This window comes from Xenopus tropicalis, chromosome 7, assembly GCF_000004195.4.
Source record: "Xenopus tropicalis strain Nigerian chromosome 7, UCB_Xtro_10.0, whole genome shotgun sequence".
NCBI classification, from domain to species: Eukaryota; Metazoa; Chordata; class Amphibia; order Anura; family Pipidae; genus Xenopus; species Xenopus tropicalis.
Genome location: NC_030683.2, coordinates 21,762,904 through 21,786,113, shown reverse-complemented (window position 1 = coordinate 21,786,113; position 23,210 = coordinate 21,762,904). Strand labels below are relative to the sequence as shown.

General features: G+C 37.8%; 1 protein-coding gene across 1 annotated transcript in view; it reads right to left on the bottom strand.

The window, feature by feature from the left end:
* Positions 1 to 4,495: 4,495 nt before the first annotated feature.
* tcerg1l (transcription elongation regulator 1 like) overlaps positions 4,496 to 23,210 on the bottom strand; it is a 132,286-nt gene continuing 113,571 nt past the window's right edge. Inside the window, exons 10-13 of the mRNA XM_031906370.1 lie at positions 12,731 to 12,866; positions 9,115 to 9,204; positions 7,983 to 8,101; positions 4,496 to 5,364 (exon numbers count right to left, since the gene is read on the bottom strand). Coding sequence (XP_031762230.1) covers positions 5,208 to 5,364; positions 7,983 to 8,101; positions 9,115 to 9,204; positions 12,731 to 12,866 — 502 coding nt within the window. The 3' untranslated portion in view covers positions 4,496 to 5,207. The remainder of the gene's footprint in view (positions 5,365 to 7,982; positions 8,102 to 9,114; positions 9,205 to 12,730; positions 12,867 to 23,210) is intronic.

Below are 23,210 nucleotides of genomic sequence, written 5' to 3'. Positions count from 1 at the left end.
TAGCTAATAATTATACATCCCTGTACAAACCCATTTCATTTTATATTTACATTAATGCTGCATTCAATTATGTCTGTGCATATTACATATTACACGGATTGCCTTTTTGAAATTCTTGCTTATTCCTAATAATCTGTACATAATGGTTCACGGAACTCTTTCAAATTAATCAGGATGAATTGGAAACATATCTTCTTTGTTCAGTCTCACTTGGTGATTATGGATTATCAAAGTCATTTCATGGTAGGATTACGTAGCCAAACACTGGATCCCAACAACCGAATTAATAAAGATGTTGCTAACAGAATTCTTGATGTGAAACATGCTACATGAGAATGTCGGGTTTTGACTGTAAAATTACTGTATGTTTGAATCCCCCACTTTACTTAAAGGAAAACTATACCCCAAGCAATGTAGGTCTCTATAAATATACTGTATATTGCATAAACAAGCTCATATGTAAAACCCTGCTTCATCTAAATAAACCATTTTCATATAAATATACTTTTTTAGTAGTATGTGCTATTGGGTAATCCTAAATAGAAAACTGCCATTTTAAGTACTAAGGGCCGCCCCTGGGATCATAGGATTCACAGTGCACACAAACAAGCCAAGGCACACATACATGCTAGGCCCCATCAGCCAATTAATGGGCAGAGTTCTGTCTTTTACTCCCACACTACTTCCTGTTACAGTTAGGGTTGCATCACTTCCTGTCAGCTGATCTCTGAGGGAGCACACAGCCAATCACTAAATGGTGGCTCAAGGGAAAGGATGTAAAAGGGCAATATTTACTGATATATATATTCCAGTTTAGTAAGATTCTTTAATAGGCCACTTAATATGATATAAACTATCTGTTGGTTTAGTATTCATTCTGGGGGTATAGTTTCCCTTTAATATTTCTGTTCACCTAAATGTTTCTAAATCTCAACCCTTTTCCCAGTAACCTAAAAAAAATAATGTACTACGTCTCCGAAATTTAAGGGGAGATTAATAGTGATGAGCAAATCTCGCGTCACCAAAAAATTGTGCGAAATGGCAAAAATGTTGTGAAATTCAAAAATCCAGAATTTTTCAAGTTGAAAGTGTTGTTAAAACTTGAAAATTTTGAGTTTAAACTGAAGTTCATTTCCATAAATCCTCTTTATTTTTCCCAAACAGGAATTGCTCCAGCAGCCATTTTAGGAGCATTGGCACTTTTGGAAAACAATAATGTGTTTAACTTTCACTTGAAACTGGGTGAAACTGAAAACAGTCACGGGTAGTGATGAGCAAATCTGTTCCGTTTCGCTTCGGTGAAAAATTCGCGAATCTTTCAAAAGATCCGCGAAAAGGGGAAAAATTCGCGAAACGGCGAACATGTTGTGCGACAAAAATTGTCGCCCGCAGCTATTATTTTGTCGCGCGGCCATTGTTTCGTCACCCGCAGCTATTATTTTGTTGCGCGGCTATTGTTTCGTCGCCCGCGTTTATTATTTTGTCGCGCGGCTATTGTTTCGTCGCCCACGGCTATTATTTTGTCGCCTGCGGCTATTATTTTGTCGCTCGGCTATTGTTTCGTCACCCGCGTTTATTATTTTGTTGCGCAGCTATTATTTTGTCGCTCGCGGCTATTATTTCGTCGAGTGGCTATTGTTTTGACGCCGGCGACAATTTTTGGATGTGCAGCGAATTTTTCCGCGGCAAAATTTTTCATCCGTTTCGCGAAGCAATCCGTCAATGACGAAATGCGGAAATTCTCCGCGAATCCATGCCTGGCGAAACTTTTCACCCATCACTAGTCATGGGATTAACTTCCCCTTGAACTGGGTGAAACTGAAAACAATGAGGGGATTGACCTCTCATTGAGAGTGCAAGGACAGGCTGCAAGAAAAAATCCGACATTATCTCAAAATTGCTTAGTAAATGTGCCCCATAATGTTTAATAAATCTTTCTTAGTTTAATAATATATACATAAGTGATTTATTAATGCACTTCTACTATAACTAGCAATGTTTTTCCTGTTGTCAGTCATGTTATTGATAGTTGGACCTTTCAGTCACCAAATCAAGATGATGTTAATTTTGTTAGATCAGAGAAAAGACATAATGACAACTTTAGCACCCAGTCTGCAAGAATTACAGTAGGTTTCTAGAGCTTCTGCACAATAGAGATGTAGCGAACTGTTTGCCGGCGAACTAATTCGCGTGAACATCAGGTGTTCGCAAGTTCGGAAATTCGTGAACTTTTCGCGATGTTCGCAATTTGGGTTCGCCGCGGTTTTTTTTCCGCTGCGTTTTTTCGCTGCGTTTTTTCTCGGCCTAAAAACGCAGCACAAGCCACACATGGCGTTTTTCAGCCTAGTACTGGTGTAAGCAAATCCCGTTTCCATGGTGCTAATAGTGCGAAATAGCAAAAAACGCCGCATATTTCCGCTAGGTCTGCCAGCTGTCTTTGCGGTTTTACGCAACGCTGTGTCAACAAAGTATTTTTCAGAGAAATTTTTGCCCTTGATCCCCCTCCTGCATGCCACTGTCCAGGTCGTGGCACCCTTTAAACAACTTTAAAATCAGTTTTTTGGCCAGAAATGGCTTTTCTAGGTTTTAAAGTTCGCCTTCTCATTTAAGTGTATGTGGTTCGCAAAGTTACTCACGCTTTTTGGCGTAAGTTCGCGAACGGGTTTCGCAAACTTTTTTTTTTGAGGTTCTCTACATCCCTACTGCACAATGGCTTTGGTTAGATTATTGTATTACTACTTGTAGGGAGTAAATCTTTTCTGCTGTTTCATGTTTCAAAATTCATGTTTTTGCCAAGGGCTACACATTTTCAGAAATCTGCATTACAATTTCTCCATGTGTTTTGCTGCACCAGAAAAAAATAGTATTTTTGTGGGAAAGATAAAAATGTCAGTGGCAGTATTACACATTTGCCAGAAAAAAATGCACTTAGCATTAAAATGTCATTTTAGACAATGAAACAGGGGAGTTTGCCTCAGACATTCTTCCTTAACTTAAAAAGTTTTGCAAGTTATCACCACTTGATATCACTACATGATACTAACACCCTGTCACAGCATGACTGGGGTGTCTGCAGCAGGAAAAAAGTTGAAGCCCCCACTTCACTTTATATTTCAGTTCACCTGACTGTTTTAATTCCTGTATTGCAACTGACTCTCCATCCCACCCCGCTTCCTAGCCCAGTAGTCCAAAAAATAATGCATTGCAGTTCATAAATTTAAGGGGAGATTTATCAGTAACTTGGTTGTGAATTGTGCAATACACATAAATGGTTCATTAGTGCACTTCACTTATACAGGATAAAAGTAAGGTTGAGGAGAGCCTGAATAAATAGTTTCATACAGTATCTCAAAAACTAAAATAAAGAAATGATAACGGCTATTTGTGATGCAGTTGTATTACACATGTTATGGACCTGAGGTTTTTCAGATAAGGGGTTTTCCGTAATTAAGATCTCCATTGCTTAAAGTAGAAGGAAAGTCATTTTGGCATATTACTGCCAATAGATTTGCCACATTAGTGCCACCTAGAACACTATATTTATTCTGCAGAAAGCTTTACTATACCTGAGTAAAGAGCCCTAGAAGCTTTTCTGTTTAAGATAGCAGCTGCCATTTTAGCTTGGGTTCATAGCTTCCTGCTGCAGTTCTAAAGGCTCGTAGCTCAGATTACACATTCCTAAGGGAGGGGGGAGCAGGAGAAGGAAGAGAGGAGAGAACTGCACAGACTCTGGCCCCAGGAATGAGAAGGGTCAGATACCCTAAGAACATGTTTACAAAAATAGAAATCTTGTGTTTCTTTTGATAGAGGACTCAGTGCAGCGTTTCTGTGAGTGCTTATGGCTGTATTTATATAGACCTTTCTGATAAAGCTTACTTAGGGGCAGATTTACTAATCCACGAATCCGAAAGGAAAAAAATCGTATTGGAAATGAAAATTTTGCGACTTTTTTATCACTACGCGATTTTTCATATTTGTCGCGACTTTTTTGGTGCCGCCGCGTTTTGTTCGTATTGAGCGATAGTAAACGGCAGGAAAACCAATCCGGTTTTTTCGCAAAGGCGACGAAAAAGTTGCGGAAAATATACAAAAAAGTTGCGACGTCGACGAAAAAGTCGCAAACATACAGATCATTACGAAAAAACGCATTCGCCCGCCTTAGGACCATTCGTGGATTAGTAAATCTCCCCCTTAGTTTTCTCCTTTCATCAGGCATGGATTCATAGCGAATTTCCGCATTTTGCCATTGGCAAAATGTGAAAATTTGCAGCGGAAAAATTAGTTGCGCGAATAACATTTTTTTAAATTAAATAGAAAAAAAAATCTAGTTACAATGGCCCCATCTGTAATGCTACACCAGGAAAGGCAGAAGGTAGTAATAAATACATTATTAAATAATAAATATAATATATAAAACAATAAACAATACACATCAATAATGAACGCTGTCAATTCAATTCAAATTGGGAAGGAAACAATGAAATCTCAGAATAGACTTGCTTAAAATATTTATTAATTTAGAAAAGTTAAAATATTTGTGTATACAAATCTGATGAGGAAAAACTCATGCATACCATCAGCATACAATCGAAAGAAGAAAAAGAACGTGACATGGGTGGTTAAAATAACGGTGGCGCTTGTAGTTTTAACTAGGAAGTTCCATATACTGAGTGACTCCATCAGATCAAAGACAATAGCATTTGTTGTGCCTACTTGTTCTAATGACATATATTTATATATATATACTATATATTCACACTTGCACTAAAGGTTTAACCATTTTTATTGTACCACTCAGACATCATAAAAGAAATGAGCTCGGGTATTACCACATTTTGAGTACAAAAGGATGTGTGCTTACAAAAAGAAAAACCTGATGGTTTAATGGTACACGCCCATAATATCACGGTAGGTTGGGTTTGTACATTGTGCATTGGGTGTAATTGAAACAACCAAAGAGCGTGACACGTGGAAAGGTGGAAAATTGAAACATTATATTCCCGATGTTACAAAATAAATAGCTTCAATATGAAACATTATTCCTCGGTAAACGTCGCTTTCTCTTCCGAGAAACCATTTAGTAACACGAACTCCTCCATTTTATTTTCTCTCCGGCTAAATGATAAAAATATATGAAGAACAGATGTCCTATTTTCCCTTTATTCGGCAGTTGCAATATCGGAGAGACGTAGGTTATTGCACGTGTTTTATCTCATTTTCCGCAACCTCAGTCTGTTTTCTTTGTCCCTCTTTTTCAGCACGTTGATAAACTGATTAAAAAAATGTTCCTGGTCTTTTTTCTTTTGGACGGCACGAAAACGTTGATCCCTTCCGTAGCGTTCTGCGAATTCTTTAAACGCAGTCCTAAAAACAGAAAGACGGTTTGCTCGGTTTAGTTTTATTTGAGATAATGTAGAAATTATACATAAAGCCGATTTATCAAAATTCAAGTCAGAGAATCAAAACCCTGTAAGCAAAAGTAAGTAAGGTTTATCAGAAAGGTATATGTAAATACAGCCATAAGCACTCACAGTAATGCTGCACTGAGTCCTCTATCAAAAGAAACACAGGATTTCTTGTCTCCTTTTTTGTAAACATGTTCTTCGGTATCAGAATTCCCCTCCCAGAAAATTAATTCCCCAGGGCCAGAGTCTGCACAGCTCTTTCCTGCTTCCCCCTCCAATAAGAATTCACTCCCCCTCCATTAGGAATGTGTAATCTGAGCTACCAATGGCTAGAGCTGCAGCAGGAAGCTAGGAAGACCCAGCTAAAATAGCTTCTAGGGCTCTTTACTCAGGTATGGTAATGCTTTCTGCAGAATAAATATATCATTCTAGGTGGCACTTAGGTAGCAGTATTTTGGTAGTAAAATGACTTTACCTCCTCCATTAAACATTAGCTTATTTAATAAAGGGTTATAACCAAATAGTCACGTTTGTGTTTTTTTGCAGGAAAAAAGTTGATGCAAGCAAGAAGCATAGTATCCCATCCATTTAAATATAAATAAATAAGTTAAAGGGATTCTGTCACAAGTAAGACATATTTTTTTTTACAAAACACATCAGTTATTAGAGCTTCTCCAACAGAATCCTGCTTTAAAATCCATTTTTCAAAAGAGCAAACAGATTTTATATTTAATTTTGTAATTTGACATGGGGTTAACCATATTCTTATCAACAGAACAATGGGAAGGTAGCAAGATAACAGCTCCCTGACACCTGCATTGCTAAAAATGGGCCCATGCCCGTCCTAGTGGTAGATATGAAAATAGCACTCAATAGTAAAAAGTCCCATGGGTCTAGATATATTCTTAGTTTCCCAGGTGCCCCCAGTCATGTGAATTGTGCTTTGATAAACTTTACTTCTCAGCTTTTCCACTAAGTTGGAGTGATATCAACCCCCCTCCCTTTCCCCCTGCAGCCGGACAGCAGAACAAGATAACAGCTCCCTGACACCTGCATTGCTAAAAATGCTCTCATGCCCCACCTACTGGTATATATAAGAATAGCACCAGGTCTGGCTCATGACTCCTCCAGTTAAATGGGAGTAGGAGAAACAATAGGTTAGCTGAAAGCAGCTCTAATGTGTAGCGCTGGCTCCTGAAAGCTCAGACTCAGGCACAATGCACTGAGATGGCGCCTACACACCAATATTACAGCTACAAATACATTTGTTGGTTCACGAATACAATTTTATATGGTAGAAGCAATTATTTGCAATGTTTAATATATTAAGTGTAACATAGTATTAAAAATAATATGGATGTAATTTCTAAAGCATATCTAGTAGGATGATGTTAAGGATCTATAATTAGATATTGAAACAGACATAACCTATACGGTGTATTAGGGCATATTTAGTTATCTGTGTAAATTGATGTAAGCACAACAAAAACAAAAACAAATGAAGTGTTGTTGTTCTTGTCCATAATGGCATGTATTGTGCAGTGGATATTGCCCACTAGTGTGTAATGAAGTAAGGGTAACATTGGGTCCCAGTGATGTGATAGTGTCTTAAAGAGTTAAGCACTCCTCTGGACCTTTAGTGAAGCAACAAAAAATATGGACACCCCAGAAACAGGAAGAAGGTGCAAGGGATATGGTTAATGTAGTTTATTTTCTCAAACGCCCTATCAAAAGCATATAATGACTTAAAGGCATTTACTCATAGGTTACCCACAAACCCTTGCAATGTTTTTACGGTTATTTGGCAGGGTTGAACTTGCCCGATGTCTTTTTTCAACTCAAATTAACCAAGTGTCTGATGCAATGGCATTGAATGTGTCAAAATGCCCTCAATTGCACATGTGCTTTGACACTAATTGAACAAATTGAACAGATTGAAGTTTGGTAGTAAGGACCATGCAATTCTTTAGTGCTCGCTGTGGTTCTTTAGGCACAGGTATGCTGCATCTACTGCTGCTGGCTGCTGTTGGAACTCTGAAGCTACAGCCGTCTTTGAGGTGGTGGTAGCTACAGGAATCCCCAGCAAATATGGTCACATTTGCACACATTTTGCCTTAGGAAGTTGCACAAAAATGCTGACGTGCAAGAAGAGGCTTTGGACATAAGTAACTGGCTCCAGTTTGCATAACTGCTTCCATATTTGTTGTGGCAGATATTAAAATATAATTTAGGACGGTGGGTAGCAAAACCCCCTCTATGGGGGGGCCTAGAACATTGGCAGATGAGTTCAGCATGAAGATCAGTTAGGGTGAGAATTGTGGACAATGGCTATTTGCGCTCCAAAAAACAGTTTGAAAGACATTTTATAACTGTAGCTGAATGACTGGTAACCCATTGTTATTCCTGTAGCCTTGTTATGACATTAGGGGGACCCTGATCAAAGTTTTAACCTGCAGTGGGGGCTTGTACTGATCAAGTCTGACAAGCACTGATTTAGAAAGTAATTAGCCCTTAACCTTCAATAAACACACTCAACTATAAAACTGTATAGATGACTTCTTGCCGTCAAGATTATACCTTGGAGTCAGTTTTGATTCTTCTAGAAGCTTTTTAAATTCTTCTTTGGCAACCATTAGTTTACTCCTCTTTTCTTTGTATTCCTCCTTAATCCGGGTCTTTACAAATTGTTCAAATACCTTGAAATGGAAATATTAAATAATATAGAGTTACATTTAAATTAATTATGATATGAAACAAAGAAACATAAGATATTTTCTCATGGTTCTAGATGCTATTTACATTTAAATGTACATTACCTGTTACAACTATCATTGGAACAAGGCATACTATTGAATTCATAGTAATTGAAGGATCTATAAGCCCCTAAAATGGTATAAGTTGTCCCCAATTTAGTTACAATCCCTTTTTATATCCCATTTCATGTGGTTTGATGCTCAATGGTGGCAGCCAAATGATTTATAAAAAGCTTAGTTGGACCAAACACTTTCAAAGTTATTACCCTTTACTTCATTGGTGATGAAATCCAACCAACTGATGATTGTCCCTTACACCAGAATGTAATGGTTAAGAAAAAAGCTATATTGGACATGTTTGCTTTAAATTACCCTCTTCCTTTTTATCTATGGTTTCTGTTATTTCTGACACTAAACAAGAATATGAAGCTGATTTCACCTTAGCACGTCCCTCTCATCCTTGTCCTGAAGAACTTCAGAGGAGCTGATAAAACAAACTACCATTCCACTAAGATGCCCCTAATAATGAGCTGCTCTAGGTTGCTACATAGGTTAATTGGGAGTTTTGAACAAATTGCCTTATTTGTAAAGGAAGGGGGGGGGAGGGAAAATAGCCCAATAAGTGCTTTATATTTGCAAAAAAATAACATAATAGGCAGAATATAATTTCAATACAAGTACTATTTCTTCTGCCCTTCTACCCCTTTTTACCAAACATGTTTTTAGCTTTATACTGTATACTATAGAAAAAAACTCAATGAATAAATGGGCTTGTGAATTTTCTCTGGCATATTTATTTTACATTTATGGACAGCTCCGTTTGTCAAATACTGGTCAGTATTTTATGGTTTTAGTATCTTTAATTTGAGTTGGACATAGAATATTGGTCAGTTTACCAAGCAATCCCCTGTCTATCGCCTTAAGAAAATCCACCTGGCTCACATAATAGGATTTACCTGCTTTCGTTCTTCTGAGTTCAATAAAAGGTAACGAGGGTCGAATACGATTTTATGCAACTCCTTTTCCCATGTCGAGAATGCTGAAACCTGGGGAGCAGTAAATACGCCATTGTCAGGGGAATAAACAAATGTATAAGTGATCACAATTTCACTACACTGCGCCCCTTTGAACAATAATTGTACATACTGTAGCATTCCTTTACTGGATACTTTGCTCAGTTTCTTAGTATGAAGACAAGAATCTCAACCACCAGAGCTCTCTTAATATTCTACTTGTATATTAAAAGCTAAATATGTATTATTAATAATTTACCTTAAAGGGGAACTCCGGCTTCCAAACCAAAATTTGTTAAAGTGCCCCACACAATACAGAAACCCCTAATATCCCTATCACTGTAATCTGTTCCTTCAAAAAGTAGGGATTAATACAATTTTTATATGCGGAAATCCAGCTGCAAAACAGTTCTTCTCTTTCTGCATCATTTGAAATCCTGGCAGGGGAGGAGGGACTAAAACATGTTACAAATTGTAACAACTTCTCCACAGCTTACAGACAGCATGCAGGAACTACATAACCCACAATGCATTGCACTATGTACCTTTCCTTACTGACTTCACATGTGCAGGGGATTGTGGGATTTGGAGGATACAGGCTGAAGGTGGTTGGGTGGAATTCCCCATTAGAATTATTTAATTAATAGACAGTATTTATGGATGAAAGCAAAATTATGGTTATGAAGGAATTAAACATCTCAGCTTAATATATGTGAATTATTATTGGTAAGCTTTCATTAGCATAGACCAGCGTTTTAGTTATGGGCAAAATAATTTGGCAGCCATGGATTTGCTGCAAAAATTGTTGCAGCGATTTTTGATGCGCTTAGCAATTTTTTTTTGAGGCGCAACATTTTCGCCATTTCGCTAATCTTTTGAAAGATTTGCACATTTTTCCCCGACACTACTCCCTGAACTACAGCTAAATGTGAATTGTATAAGCCCATTGGAAAGTACGTAACATTTTTGGTAAAAAAAAAGATAATCATAATTACCATAGGCATCAGAACAGCGTGGGGGTGAGACCATGTCCCCCCACCCCCAAAATTTTAGTCTTGGTTTAAAACGTCTGCCAGAGAGTAGTAGAGAGCCCAGGGGAAAGGGAAGGGACTGGGCATAACAGAGACAGACAGGAGGAAAGTTCACCAGAACAAAAGCATTTCAAGGTACAAGTATGAGGTACTATTTGAGCTCTATGTGTTTCAGTGGCAGTTGGAGCAGGAAAGGAAGTGTAACCCTATCTTGGCTAGTATTTGCCAAATCTGGCTAGTGGGTATGAGCACGGGCACATGTGACTCAAACACGCAGGCTGGGCCTTCGCAAATTGGAAGAAATGCACTTATGAGATGTTGCTGAACTGCAACTCTCCACTGCCAAGGATGTATACAATGTAATTATGGACGCCAGAGGTTCTTTTGCGTTGAACTAGAATTTGGTTTATTGATGGTACACAGCACATGCAGGGTTAAAACTCACGGTACTAAGGTAGAATAGCACAAATGTCAAATGCAGTTGCAAAGTAGCAGAACAGTGTGACACCGCAGTGGAGTCCCAAGGGGGTCTAACTTTACTGGCCCGGATCCCTACAGCCAATGGTGGTTCAGGGTTTAGGAATAGCCTGAAACCTGTGTCTGAACTGTGGTCCCTACAATAAGGCAGCAGAGCCTTGGGGTACAAAACCCACTAAATTCTCCTTTGTTGGAGCATACAGCTGCTCTTGCTCAATAACCCTGAGCTAAGTCACACACCTAGAGCTGCTATGACTGAGGTGTAACCTGCAAATGACTTTACCTCACTCACGGGGTCCCTGTCCCTGACTTAGAATCTCTAGATGGATGGCTTCCTCTAGGGCACAGGCTTCTGGGCATAGCTGGGGTCCCAGGCTCAATGTGCACCCCTTCTGCTGATAAGAGGAAGGCCAAAGAGGAAGTGCCCATGCCCTGCATAGCACTATATTTACAGTGTGCAGGAAGTGGTCACCCTATCTAAGGGCCAATAATTGCACAGATGCAAATAGCTGAAGTTGAAACAAAAGGCTAATGCCAGACGAGGCGTAGGGCGTATATATTCGGCAAGTGGAAAAACGCTTGCCGAAAATACCGCCTTACGCCTCCTACTTGTGCCTGCACCCGAATGAATGGAATACACACAGGTGCCGAGCATTTTGGATAATGGGTCCCATACCTGTAACCTATAACATTCTGGAGATGACACTAGCAATTCTCATCCCTTGGAGTTTCAGCCCTCAGGGTTGGAAATAGAGTGACTAGAGTGTTTCCGTTTGCTTCAGCTCTACCCATAAAAAGCAAGCAACCAGCCAGCTGTACTTAAAGTACAGGTATCGGACCCATTACCGGAAACCCATTATCCAGAAAGTTCCGAATTATGGAAAGGCCATTTTCCATAGACTCCATTTTAATCAAATAATTCTAATTTTTAAAAATGATTTCCTTTTTCTCTGTAATAATAAAACAGTACCTTGTACTTGATCCCAACTAAGATATAATTACCCCTTATTGGGGGCAGAACAGCCCTATTGGGTTTATTTAATGGTTAAATGATTCCCTTTTCTCTGTAATAATAAAACAGTACCTGTACTTGATCCCAACTAAGATATAATTACCCCTTATTGGGGGCAGAACAGCCCTATTGGGTTTATTTAATGGTTAAATGATTCCCTTTTCTCTGTAATAATAAAACAGTACCTGTACTTGATCCCAACTAAGATATAATTACCCCTTATTGGGGGCAGAACAGCCCTATTGGGTTTATTTAATGGTTAAATGATTCCCTTTTCTCTGTAATAATAAAACAGTACCTGTACTTGATCCCAACTAAGATATAATTACCCCTTTTTGGGGCAGAACAGCCCTATTGGGTTTATTTAATGGTTAAATGATTCCCTTTTCTCTGTAATAATAAAACAGTACCTGTACTTGATCCCAACGAAGATATAATTAATCATTATTAGAGCCAAAACCATCCTGTTGGGTTTAATTACTGTTTAAATTTTTTTTAGCAGACTTAAGGTAGGAGATCTGAATTATGGAAAGCCCCCATATGGAAAACCCCAGGTCTCGAGCATTCTGGATAATGGGTCCTATACCTGTAAAATACATTAAATATCAGTTTGTTGTGGGTTATTAGAACTGGAGCAACATTTGCTTTTTCTACATTTCACCTTAAAGCTTTTAAAGACACGTGTTATTGAGGGTGTGGCTTCTGACACTGGGCGTGGCTTAAACCCATCTTCTGCTGCCTATGATCATGATTCAAATGTGACAGTTACTCTATTGAAAGTAGGGAAAAACACAATGGAAATGTTTATACAAACGCTGCAGACATGTTGTACTATTTTTTGCCTGCCGTTGCAGTTGAGTCCATAATTTTCTCTAAATGCTGATGGTTTATTTGTGATTTCTTCCTGAAGGCCTGCGGTGCATACTAATGAAAGCCTACCAATTACCAATGTCAGGAGTGACTGCAATACACAGAGCTTTCTTATATATTAATACAAGGGATGTGTAGCACTAACGGGAAATATACAAATATACTGTACCCCTCTCTCGAGTAGCATACTTCTGAAGCACGTCATGCGTTCCTCCAAAGGGGGCAATAATTCCAGAGAACTCGTTTTCTCTTTCTTCTCTTCAGGGTCGGCTTCCTCTTCTTCATTAATACGAAGATCTTCAGTTCTTCAACAATTGGATAATACAACACAAAAAGCTTAGGCAAACCTTCAAAACATTCAAAACATTTATCAAACGTTGGCCAGCAGTGTAACAGGTGAATATGCCAGCCAATTTTGCATTGAAAACAACAACCTTGGAGCTCACTTACAAAGTATTGAATGTGGAAATGTACTTTGGCAAAGGAGAGCTACAAGGCCACACCAAATAATACATACCCCATACAGTATGTCATAAAAGACACTAAGGGGCCCATTCATTAAACCACAATTTTTTTTTTCAGAAAGATTCGTATTTTTTCAAATTTTTAGAACTTTTCGCAAGGACCACAATAATATTGGTAAAATAGTACGACTTTTTCGTGACTACAACCATTTCTAAATTCATAGTTACATAGTTACATAGGGTTGAAAAAAGACCAGAGTCCATCAAGTTCAACCCATCCAAGTAAACCCAGCACACACAACCCACACCTACCAATCTATACACTCACATACATAAACTATAAATACAACCACTAGTACTAACTGTAGATATTAGTATCACAATAGCCTTGGATATTCTGCTTGTTCATTTAAACTTTCATATTGTGACTTTCTTTTGGTCAGGTTGGAGCAGTAGAGAAAATTTTGTGACACGATACACAACCACAATATTTTTGTACGTACCACCAAGAAAAGAATTTTCACAAAATTTTGCACATCGGAAATTATCGTGGTTACACCAAATCTTTTCCAATTGTGCTTTTAATTGGCGAAAATTTTTGGTTTAATGAATGGGCCCCTAAGTTTGCCCAGAAGCAGTAACCCATAGCAACCAATAAGATGTTTGCTTTTAAACAGGTGACCAGTAAATGCCACCTGCTGATTGGTTGCTACAGCTTACTACTCCTCTGCAAACTTAATGCCATTTATTACATAACTCCATTAGACTCCTGCCTTCCCTTATTATTACATGGCTACCACAAAATACCTTGGGGGTCATTTGTTCACTGCCAACACATGTACAAAGTGCACTATGCAGCATTTTTTCCAGTGTCACTTCAGACACCATGAGTTGCACCTAATTTAATTGCACTGGAAGTTTCCTAAGTCCGGAGATCTTTATTTCTGATGTTTGGCTTGTGCGGCCTATTCTTTTGCTGTGCTGTACATAGGTATAGATGTTAAAGGAGAAGGAAAGGTAAAATCTAAGTAAGCTTTATCAGAAAGGTCTCTGTAAATACAGCCATAAGAACTCACAGAAATGCTGCACTGTCTTCTCTGTCAAAGGATTTGTTGTGTCTGTTTTCCTGTGCCAGAGATACACAGCTCTCTGCTCTCTTCCCTCTCCTGCTCCCCCCTCCCTCAAGAATGCTAAGAACTCACTCCCACCCCCTTAGGAATGTGGATCTGAGCCAATCAGCAGGAAGCTGACTCATAGGGGCTGATTTACTTACCCACGAACGGGTCGAATGGAGTCCGATTGCGTTTTTTTCGTAATGATCGGTACTTTGCGATTTTTTCGTATGTTTTGCGATTTTTTCGGATTCTGTACGAATTTTTCGGATCCAATACGATTTTTGCGTAAAAACGCGAGTTTTCCTATCCATTACGAAAGTTGCGTAAAAAGTTGCGCATTTTGCGTAGCGTTAAAACTTACGCGAAAAGTTGCGCATTTTTCGTAGCGTTAAGTTTTAACGCTATGAAAAATGCGCAACTTTTCGCATAAGTTTTAACGCTACACAAAATGCGCAACTTTTTACGCAACTTTCGTAATGGATACGAAAAACTCGCGTTTTTACGCAAAAATCGTATTGGATCCGAAAAATTCGTACAGAATCCGAAAAAATCGCAAAACATACGAAAAAGTCGCAAAATGTTCGTTTTCAAGTCGGAACTTTTCCAATTCGGGTCGGATTCGTGGGTTAGTAAATCAGCCCCATAGTCTAACTAACTGAGCATGTACACTGGTCTGGGTGTCTATGCAGGAGTGAGGCATTGTGGGAACTTTCTTTACACAGCTCAGCGTTTTTTTCTTCCTGTTTGGCTTCTGATCATCTGAACGGGAGAAATATGGGGAGACTTAAGGGCACTATTGAGAGAACTGAAAGTATGCCTGCAGCTTGAGATTAACTCTTTACTAGCCTTTCCTTCTCCTTTAACAGTAAACTTTTACAGTGGCATATAATATATTCTCCACTTTCCTCAACAGGTACTTAAAGCAATACCATACCTCCAAAAAAAAAAAAAAATATATATATATATATGTATATAATATCTCAGTAAATATTACTCTTTTACATATTTTCCCTTGAGCCACCATTTTGTGATGGTCTGTGTGCTCCTCAGAGATCACATGACCAGAAATAATGCAGCTCTTATGTGTCTAATGAGTGTGGGAGTAATAGGAACCTACATTGTTTTGGGGTATGGTTAGTGGGGTAGTAGGGTAGTAGCTGGACTCACAGTTCACTATAGTATGTTTGATGTTCATTTTGTTCCCTTTATAAAGTCTTTATAAGGATGTACAATGGCTTAACTGGCTGAACAGAAATGACTAATGTATTGGGAGGCTCTTATTGACCTGTGGTTGACTGGTCTTGGTTAAGATGTAATATCCATGAAATAAACACTAGCCAATTAAAGATTCCTTGAGGACTGCTTTTGCAGCAGGGGATGGCAGGAATAGTTTGGGCCAGCATTATAGATAACCCCATTCATTTTGTATGGAACAGATTTAGGCCAGAATCAACAGTGAAAAACTGCAGTAATAATACACATAATAGTTGACTAAGGAAATGGTGAAAAGATTCACTGAAACAACATAGTTTTAAAACTTATTACATTACATTAAGCAGCTTGAATGTATTAATAGAAATATTAAATAGAACATTTTAAAAGAAATATCACTTTAAAGGAGAAGTTGACCTAAAATAAAGGCTGAATAAGTTTAAGTAATTGTACACCTAGGGGCACATTTACTAATCCACGAATCCGAATCCCGAACGGCAAAAGTTCGTGCTGGAAACGAAAATTTCTGAAATTTTTTGTTGCCATTGCGACTTTTTTCGCATTTTCCACGACTTTTCGTCGCAAATTTTTCGTATTGAACGATCGTAAACGCCGGGAAAACCTTTCTGACTTTTATCCTTCAGTGCATGTCTGCATGCATGCATGTCAGTGCACTTGCGCATGAAAGAACGTTAGTTGTGCAACAAACGTTCTTTCGTTCAATCCAAAAATTTTGGTAGGGTGACGAAAAGTCGGGGAAAATACGAAAAAGTCGGGGAAAATACGAAAAAGTCGTGACGGCGACGAAAAAGTCACAAAAATACAGATCATTGCGGAAAAAAACGCATTTGGATGCCTTCGGACGGTTCGTGGTTTAGTAGTCTCCCCCCTAGTCTTACATTTTTTATTGTTTTACATTATTTGTCTTTGTCCAACTTGATATTAAAAATGTGCTGCTAAGATCAGTGTTGTCAAATGAGGACTGCTCCTACTGGTCTTACGTTCTGCCACTCAAAGTGGGGAGAGGGACTTGGCATTGACTCCTTGAACCTTGGTTTTATTGCTGTATTTTGACAAATAGTAAAATCCTATAAAACCCACAAAAAATGTTAAAAGCTGCATTAATGGACTGCATTTGTACCCCACATACTAAGTAAATAACAATCGCTGCTAATGCAGTGCACAGAATGTAAAGCACTGAGCATTTCTGATTCACATCCATTTATAGAATACATTTACAGAATACATAGGGTGGCGCTCTAATCTGTTGGCTTTGACCTTGACTCTTCAATTATTAGGGAAAGATTGACTTTACTACTCCGCTTGCAGTATAAGTACTTTTACCTTTGAACGGATTCATCTTATTATAGATTTTCTTTTCTTATAATAAGCACTACAAATAGATGATATCCATTTACTGGGAAACATTTCTGCAGGGGGAAAATGCTCAGTCGGTGATAAAACATGAAAAAGGCAACTTTGCTGCTGTATTGCAGGCTATTTTCTGGAAAGTTCAAGCACTAACAAGACAAGCGCTTTGTTCCTAGCGGAGGCTCGGCCTTTGAAGGGATTTCATGCTGCGAACAAACTGATGCAGGACAATAGGACTCTCTCTGGCCTGAATGTTATGAGTCAAAAATCCTCCTCCTATCAGCATGGTTTATGTATCCCAACCCTATAAACCCCTTGCTTGCCTCAGGTAGCAAAGAAGTCTCTATCTTCCAAGTATGGGTTACAAACCTTAAACATTTTCCAGCTTTTTTGCTCTATATATCTAGAGGCGGAGTTATTAAAAGAGAAGGAAAGATAAAAACTAAGTAAGCTTTATCAGAAAGGTCTATGTAAATACAGCCATAACTACTCACAGAAACGCTGCACTGAGTCCTCTATCAAAAGAAACAGGATTTGTTGTCTCTTTGTTTTCCTGTGCCAGAGACACACAGCTCTCTCTTCTCTCCTGCTCCCCACACAGCTCTCTCTTCTCTCCTGCTCCCCCCTCCCTCAAGAATGCTAAGAACTCCCGCCCGCAGGAAGTTTCCTCATAGTCTTACTAACTGCACATGTACAGGGGTCTTGGTCTTGGTGCAGGAGCATGGCATGATGGGAATTTTCTTACAGAGTTCAGCGTTGTTTTTCCTATGAGGGTTCCGATCATCTGAACAGAAGAAATATGGGGAGACTTAAGGGCACTATTGAGACAACTGAAGGTATGCCTGCAGCTTGAGATTAACTCTTTATTAGCCTTTCCTTCTCCTTTAAAACTGAAAGTCTAGTTTCTTTCTCAACCACGTTGCATTTCCAGAAAAAGTTTGATTTTGTTTATTTGTGAAAGAAAAAACATTGATCACCAAGGAAATCTATTCTAATAATTTTTAAAAATGAAACATTTTAAAAAAAAATAAAACTCCCTTTGACTTCTCTAAAAGCTTTTGAATTTTGATTGAGAAATCTGGAAAATTTGAGTTTGGAAAACTTGAAAATATTCAAATGTGGGATTTTTTTTTCTGAAGCAATAAAGTTTTTAAGAACCAAAGTTTTTATCAAATAAGAAAATAAGCGCCCGTCTGAGATTTTTGAGGTTTTTTTTAAAAAAAAATTTAAAAATTCAGAAATAAATTCAGAATTTAGAATAAACCTGCCTTATATACAGGTATGGGATCCCTTATCTCCCATAGACTCCATTTTAATAATATAATTCAGAATTTTAAAACTGATTCCCTTTCCTCTGTAATAATAAAACAGTACCTGTACTTGATCCCAACTAAGATATAATTACCCCTTATTGGGGGCAGAACAGCCCTATTGGGTTTATTTAATGGTTAAATGATTCCCTTTTCTCTGTAATAATAAAACAGTACCTGTACTTGATCCCAACTAAGATATAATTACCCCTTATTGGGGGCAGAACAGCCCTATTGGGTTTATTTAATGGTTAAATGATTCCCTTTTCTCTGTAATAATAAAACAGTACCTGTACTTGATCCCAACTAAGATATAATTACCCCTTATTGGGGGCAGAACAGCCCTATTGGGTTTATTTCATGGTTAAATGATTCCCTTTTCTCTGTAATAATAAAACAGTACCTGTACTTGATCCCAACTAAGATATAATTACCCCTTATTGGGGCAGAACAGCCCTATTGGGTTTATTTAATGGTTAAATGATTCCCTTTTCTCTGTAATAATAAAACAGTACCTGTACTTGATCCCAACTAAGATATAATTACCCCTTATTGGGGGCAGAACAGCCCTATTGGGTTTATTTAATGGTTAAATGATTCCCTTTTCTCTGTAATAATAAAACAGTACCTGTACTTGATCCCAACTAAGATATAATTACCCCTTATTGGGGGCAGAACAGCCCTATTGGGTTTATTTAATGGTTAAATGATTCCCTTTTCTCTGTAATAATAAAACAGTACCTGTAATTAATGGTTTATTGATTGATTTTTAGTAGACTTAAGGTATGGAGATCCAAATTACAGAAAGATCCCTTATCCGGAATACCCTTGGTCCTGAGCATTCTGGATAACGGGTCCTATACCTGTATTTAATATTAGAATTGTGCATGTTAATTGATTAAGTTAATTTATCTGTTGCTCTATTGAATTTGATTTAAACTCCTGTGTGATGCAGAATTTTTTGAAAGTCACAGAAAAAACTGAACAACATAACAGAAATAGGTACTTTTATCTCAAATTTCTTGCTATTTTTTGAATAATTGTGCTGAGGAAAGGGGAATACATATTGCTACACTGGCACAAAAAAACATACTTGAATGGCTTATGGCTGCTGGTAACATTTCAGGGAAAGGATGAGTTGCTTTGGTTTATTGTACTCTGGAGGTCCAACGTATTCTGGCTATTTTCTTGATTAAAATTGAGGTATCACTTTAGGTCTGTTTGCCATTTATTATTCATAGATTTGTTGCCATCAGATCAAGATGTAGTGTGGGATGTTCAGAGCTGCAATTGTGAAAGCAAGTTTGCAGAATCACAGAGCCATCCATCAAAGAGAGTTGTCAGAAGAGACTTTTACATTAAAATATTTGTCCATAAAAGCTGGCAAATCAATAATGTTATCCTCTGTTTCATGATTTACAAATGTAGGTAATTCTGCAGGACAGGGGATATGGTCTTTAAATATTATTAAGCAAAATTGCTGCTATTATTTACCTAGACTGCTGAGATATGACTTTTGTTGGCTAAGTCTAACTAGCACATATAGAAGCCTATGGAAGGGCCTCCAAAGGCATTGAACAAATTAAGTGGGGAAAAGCAAAGGTCCAGATGGGAAAAAGAAACCCCTTCAATAATAAATAAGAGAAGCATTGAGATTATATACTATTGCACTTGCTTTCTTGCTTTTACCAGTGTCTCCACCGTTCTTCATTCTAGTGATGCTATAGAACATTAGTACGGTTCCAGTCACTAAATGCCAGGTATGTTTTGCTTTTTACCTTTATTGACCTCCATACATCTGGCCTGCTCCCAAATCTCAGCAATAATGGTTTCTATCTACACTTCATCTTGCACTGCCCTAAACCTATTTAATTATTTTTCTATTTCATTAGAGAAGCCTCATAGAGATGCCATTGCACATACTGCATTGCAGACAGAGGGATTCTTTGTTCTTTTGTCATGTCAATACAGGGGAGCACTCACCAAATAGGTTGAACTGCAATTGGATGCTCAGTCTCAACACCCCCCCCAATCCAGGCATCACTTTAACCAATATCTATAGACTGTAGACCAAGGATCCCCAACTTTTTTTACTCGTGAGCCACAGTCAAATGTAAAAAGGTAAAAAGACTTGGAGAGCAACAAAAACACCATAAAAGTTCATGGAGGAGCCAAATAAGGGCTAAGATTGGCTATTAAGGGCCTCTATGCACACTATCAGCTTACAGGGGCTTTATTTGGTAGGAAATCTTGTTTTTATTCAACCAAAACTTGCCCCCAAGTCAGGAATTCAAAAATAACTACCAGGTTTGGGGGCACTGAGAGCAACATCTAAGGGGTTGGGGAGCAACATGTTGCCCCTGAGCCACTGGTTGGGGATCACTGCTATAGGAGCACAGGAAACATCTTTCCATTAAAAAATCACCTTTATTCTGATGAAGTGGAGAGAAACCATGAAACACGTTAAGCTGTAGGTGCTTAACTCTGTGATGGTTTTAATGACTGAATAAAGGTGATTTTTTAATGGAAGGATGTTTCCTGTGCTCCATCTACAGTCTATAGATATTCGTTCTTTTGTCATCTGTTGTATGTCTTCTTCTGAAATACTGCTTAGCACTGCTCTTGGTAACCTCCTCAGCTTTAGCCAAGTCATAAGCCTTCTTCACCTTCTTTATTTGTCATAGATACTATGCTTTGTCTGGGATTTACTTTCTTTTTAGCTTTCTCTTTGGTAAGGGGATGTACAATAATCCCAGAGATACAGGAATGGCCAAACATCCCCCTTTCTGCTCCATGAAGAGAGCTGCATACTGTATGTGCCAATCACAAACCCCCAAAAGCTTACCATGTTTGACAGATGGCTTCCTAACTCACTACCCTATATACTCTGCAGCAAATCTTTAAATAAATCTCAACAGATGAAGTTGCATTATACAATCTGAGTCAGCAAAGCAGTTGCACAGGCTGTGTACCTCATATGTTACTGCATGTATGTAGCTACACAGGGATGATGTATATTGCATGACTGTATGGTTCTAAAAATGAGTTCCCTAGATATGTGCATTTGACTCAGTTCCAGTGAGTATACACCTTTCATTTCATTTTGATTTTCTGTTTCAAGATTGTTCCCGTTGGTGTTAACTGTTAAATATGTCAAAAAAAAATAGCTTCCTTAATTGTTCTGTGGCAGTAAAAAACTACTTTAGAAAGTAAATTAGCCCTATGTCATTATTTATTGTCTTCCCCTACATGTCTTTTCCCACCACGTTTCGACAGCTATGGCATTTATCTTGCACGCTAAAGCAAATAATTAATCTCGGTGACATGAAATGTAGCAACTGCTTCTATGTCAGACTGACAGTCTAATGGACTTTGTAATTAGAATTGACCAAATAAATGAGAAATTCAATATTATTTGTGGACTTCAAAGGCATGGCGAAGTGTATGTTTCATTCTATTGTCACACGGTTCATATCTAGAAGTTCCTAATTTATATACTAATAGACTGAGGGTAAAACGCTGTTTAACCTGTTCTTATATGAAGAAGAGAGTTACAGTGTCACGTGTCCAGGCACACATTAATATTGTTATATAAGTTATTTATATGTATACAGATATGGGAACCATTATCCAGAATGCTCGGGACCTGGGGTATACTGGATAAGGGGTCTTTCCATAATTTGGATCTCCATACCTTAACTCTGCTAAAAAATAATTTAAAGGTTAATTAAACCCAACAGAATTGATTTGCCTCCAATAAGGATTAAATATATCTTATTTGGGATCAAGTACAGGTACTGTTTTATTATTACAGAGAAAAGGGAATCATTTAACCATTAAATAAACCCAATAGGGCTGTTCTGCCCCCAATAAGGGGTAATTATATCTTAGTTGGGATCAAGTACAGGTACTGTTTTATTATTACAGAGAAAAGGGAATCATTTAACCATGAAATAAACCCAATAGGGCTGTTCTGCCCCAATAAGGGGTAATTATATCTTAGTTGGGATCAAGTACAGGTACTGTTTTATTATTACAGAGAAAAGGGAATCATTTAACCATGAAATAAACCCAATAGGGTTGTTCTGCCCCAATAAGGGGTAATTATATCTTAGTTGGGATCAAGTACAGGTACTGTTTTATTATTACAGAGAAAAGGGAATCATTTAACCATTAAATAAACCCAATAGGGCTGTTCTGCCCCCAATAAGGATTATTTATATCTTAGTTGGGATCAAGTACAGGTATTGTTTTATTATTACAGAGAAAAGGGAATCATTTAACCATTAAATAAACCCAATAGGGTTGTTCTGCCCCAATAAGGGGTAATTATATCTTAGTTGGGATCAAGTACAGGTACTGTTTTATTATTACAGAGAAAAGGGAATCATTTAACCATGAAATAAACCCAATAGGGCTGTTCTGCCCCCAATAAGGGGTAATTATATCTTAGTTGGGATCAAGTACAGGTACTGTTTTATTATTACAGAGAAAAGGGAATCATTTAACCATGAAATAAACCCAATAGGGCTGTTCTGCCCCAATAAGGGGTAATTATATCTTAGTTGGGATCAAGTACAGGTACTGTTTTATTATTACAGAGAAAAGGGAATCATTTAACCATGAAATAAACCCAATAGGGTTGTTCTGCCCCAATAAGGGGTAATTATATCTTAGTTGGGATCAAGTACAGGTACTGTTTTATTATTACAGAGAAAAGGGAATCATTTAACCATTAAATAAACCCAATAGGGCTGTTCTGCCCCCAATAAGGATTATTTATATCTTAGTTGGGATCAAGTACAGGTATTGTTTTATTATTACAGAGAAAAGGGAATCATTTAACCATTAAATAAACCCAATAGGGCTGTTCTGCCCCAATAAGGGGTAATTATATCTTAGTTGGGATCAAGTACAGGTACTGTTTTATTATTACAGAGGAACAGAAAATCATTTTTAAAGATCTAAATTATTTGATTAAAATGGAGTCTATGGGAGATGGCCTTCCCGTAATTCGGGGCTTTTTGGATAATGGGTTTCCTTATAATGTATCCCATACCTGTATAAGCATTACTATATGTGTTATTAATATACAATTATTTATAAATTTATATATATATATTTATATATATATGAACAACACATTATGCATTACAATATGCCCCCCTACATCTTCT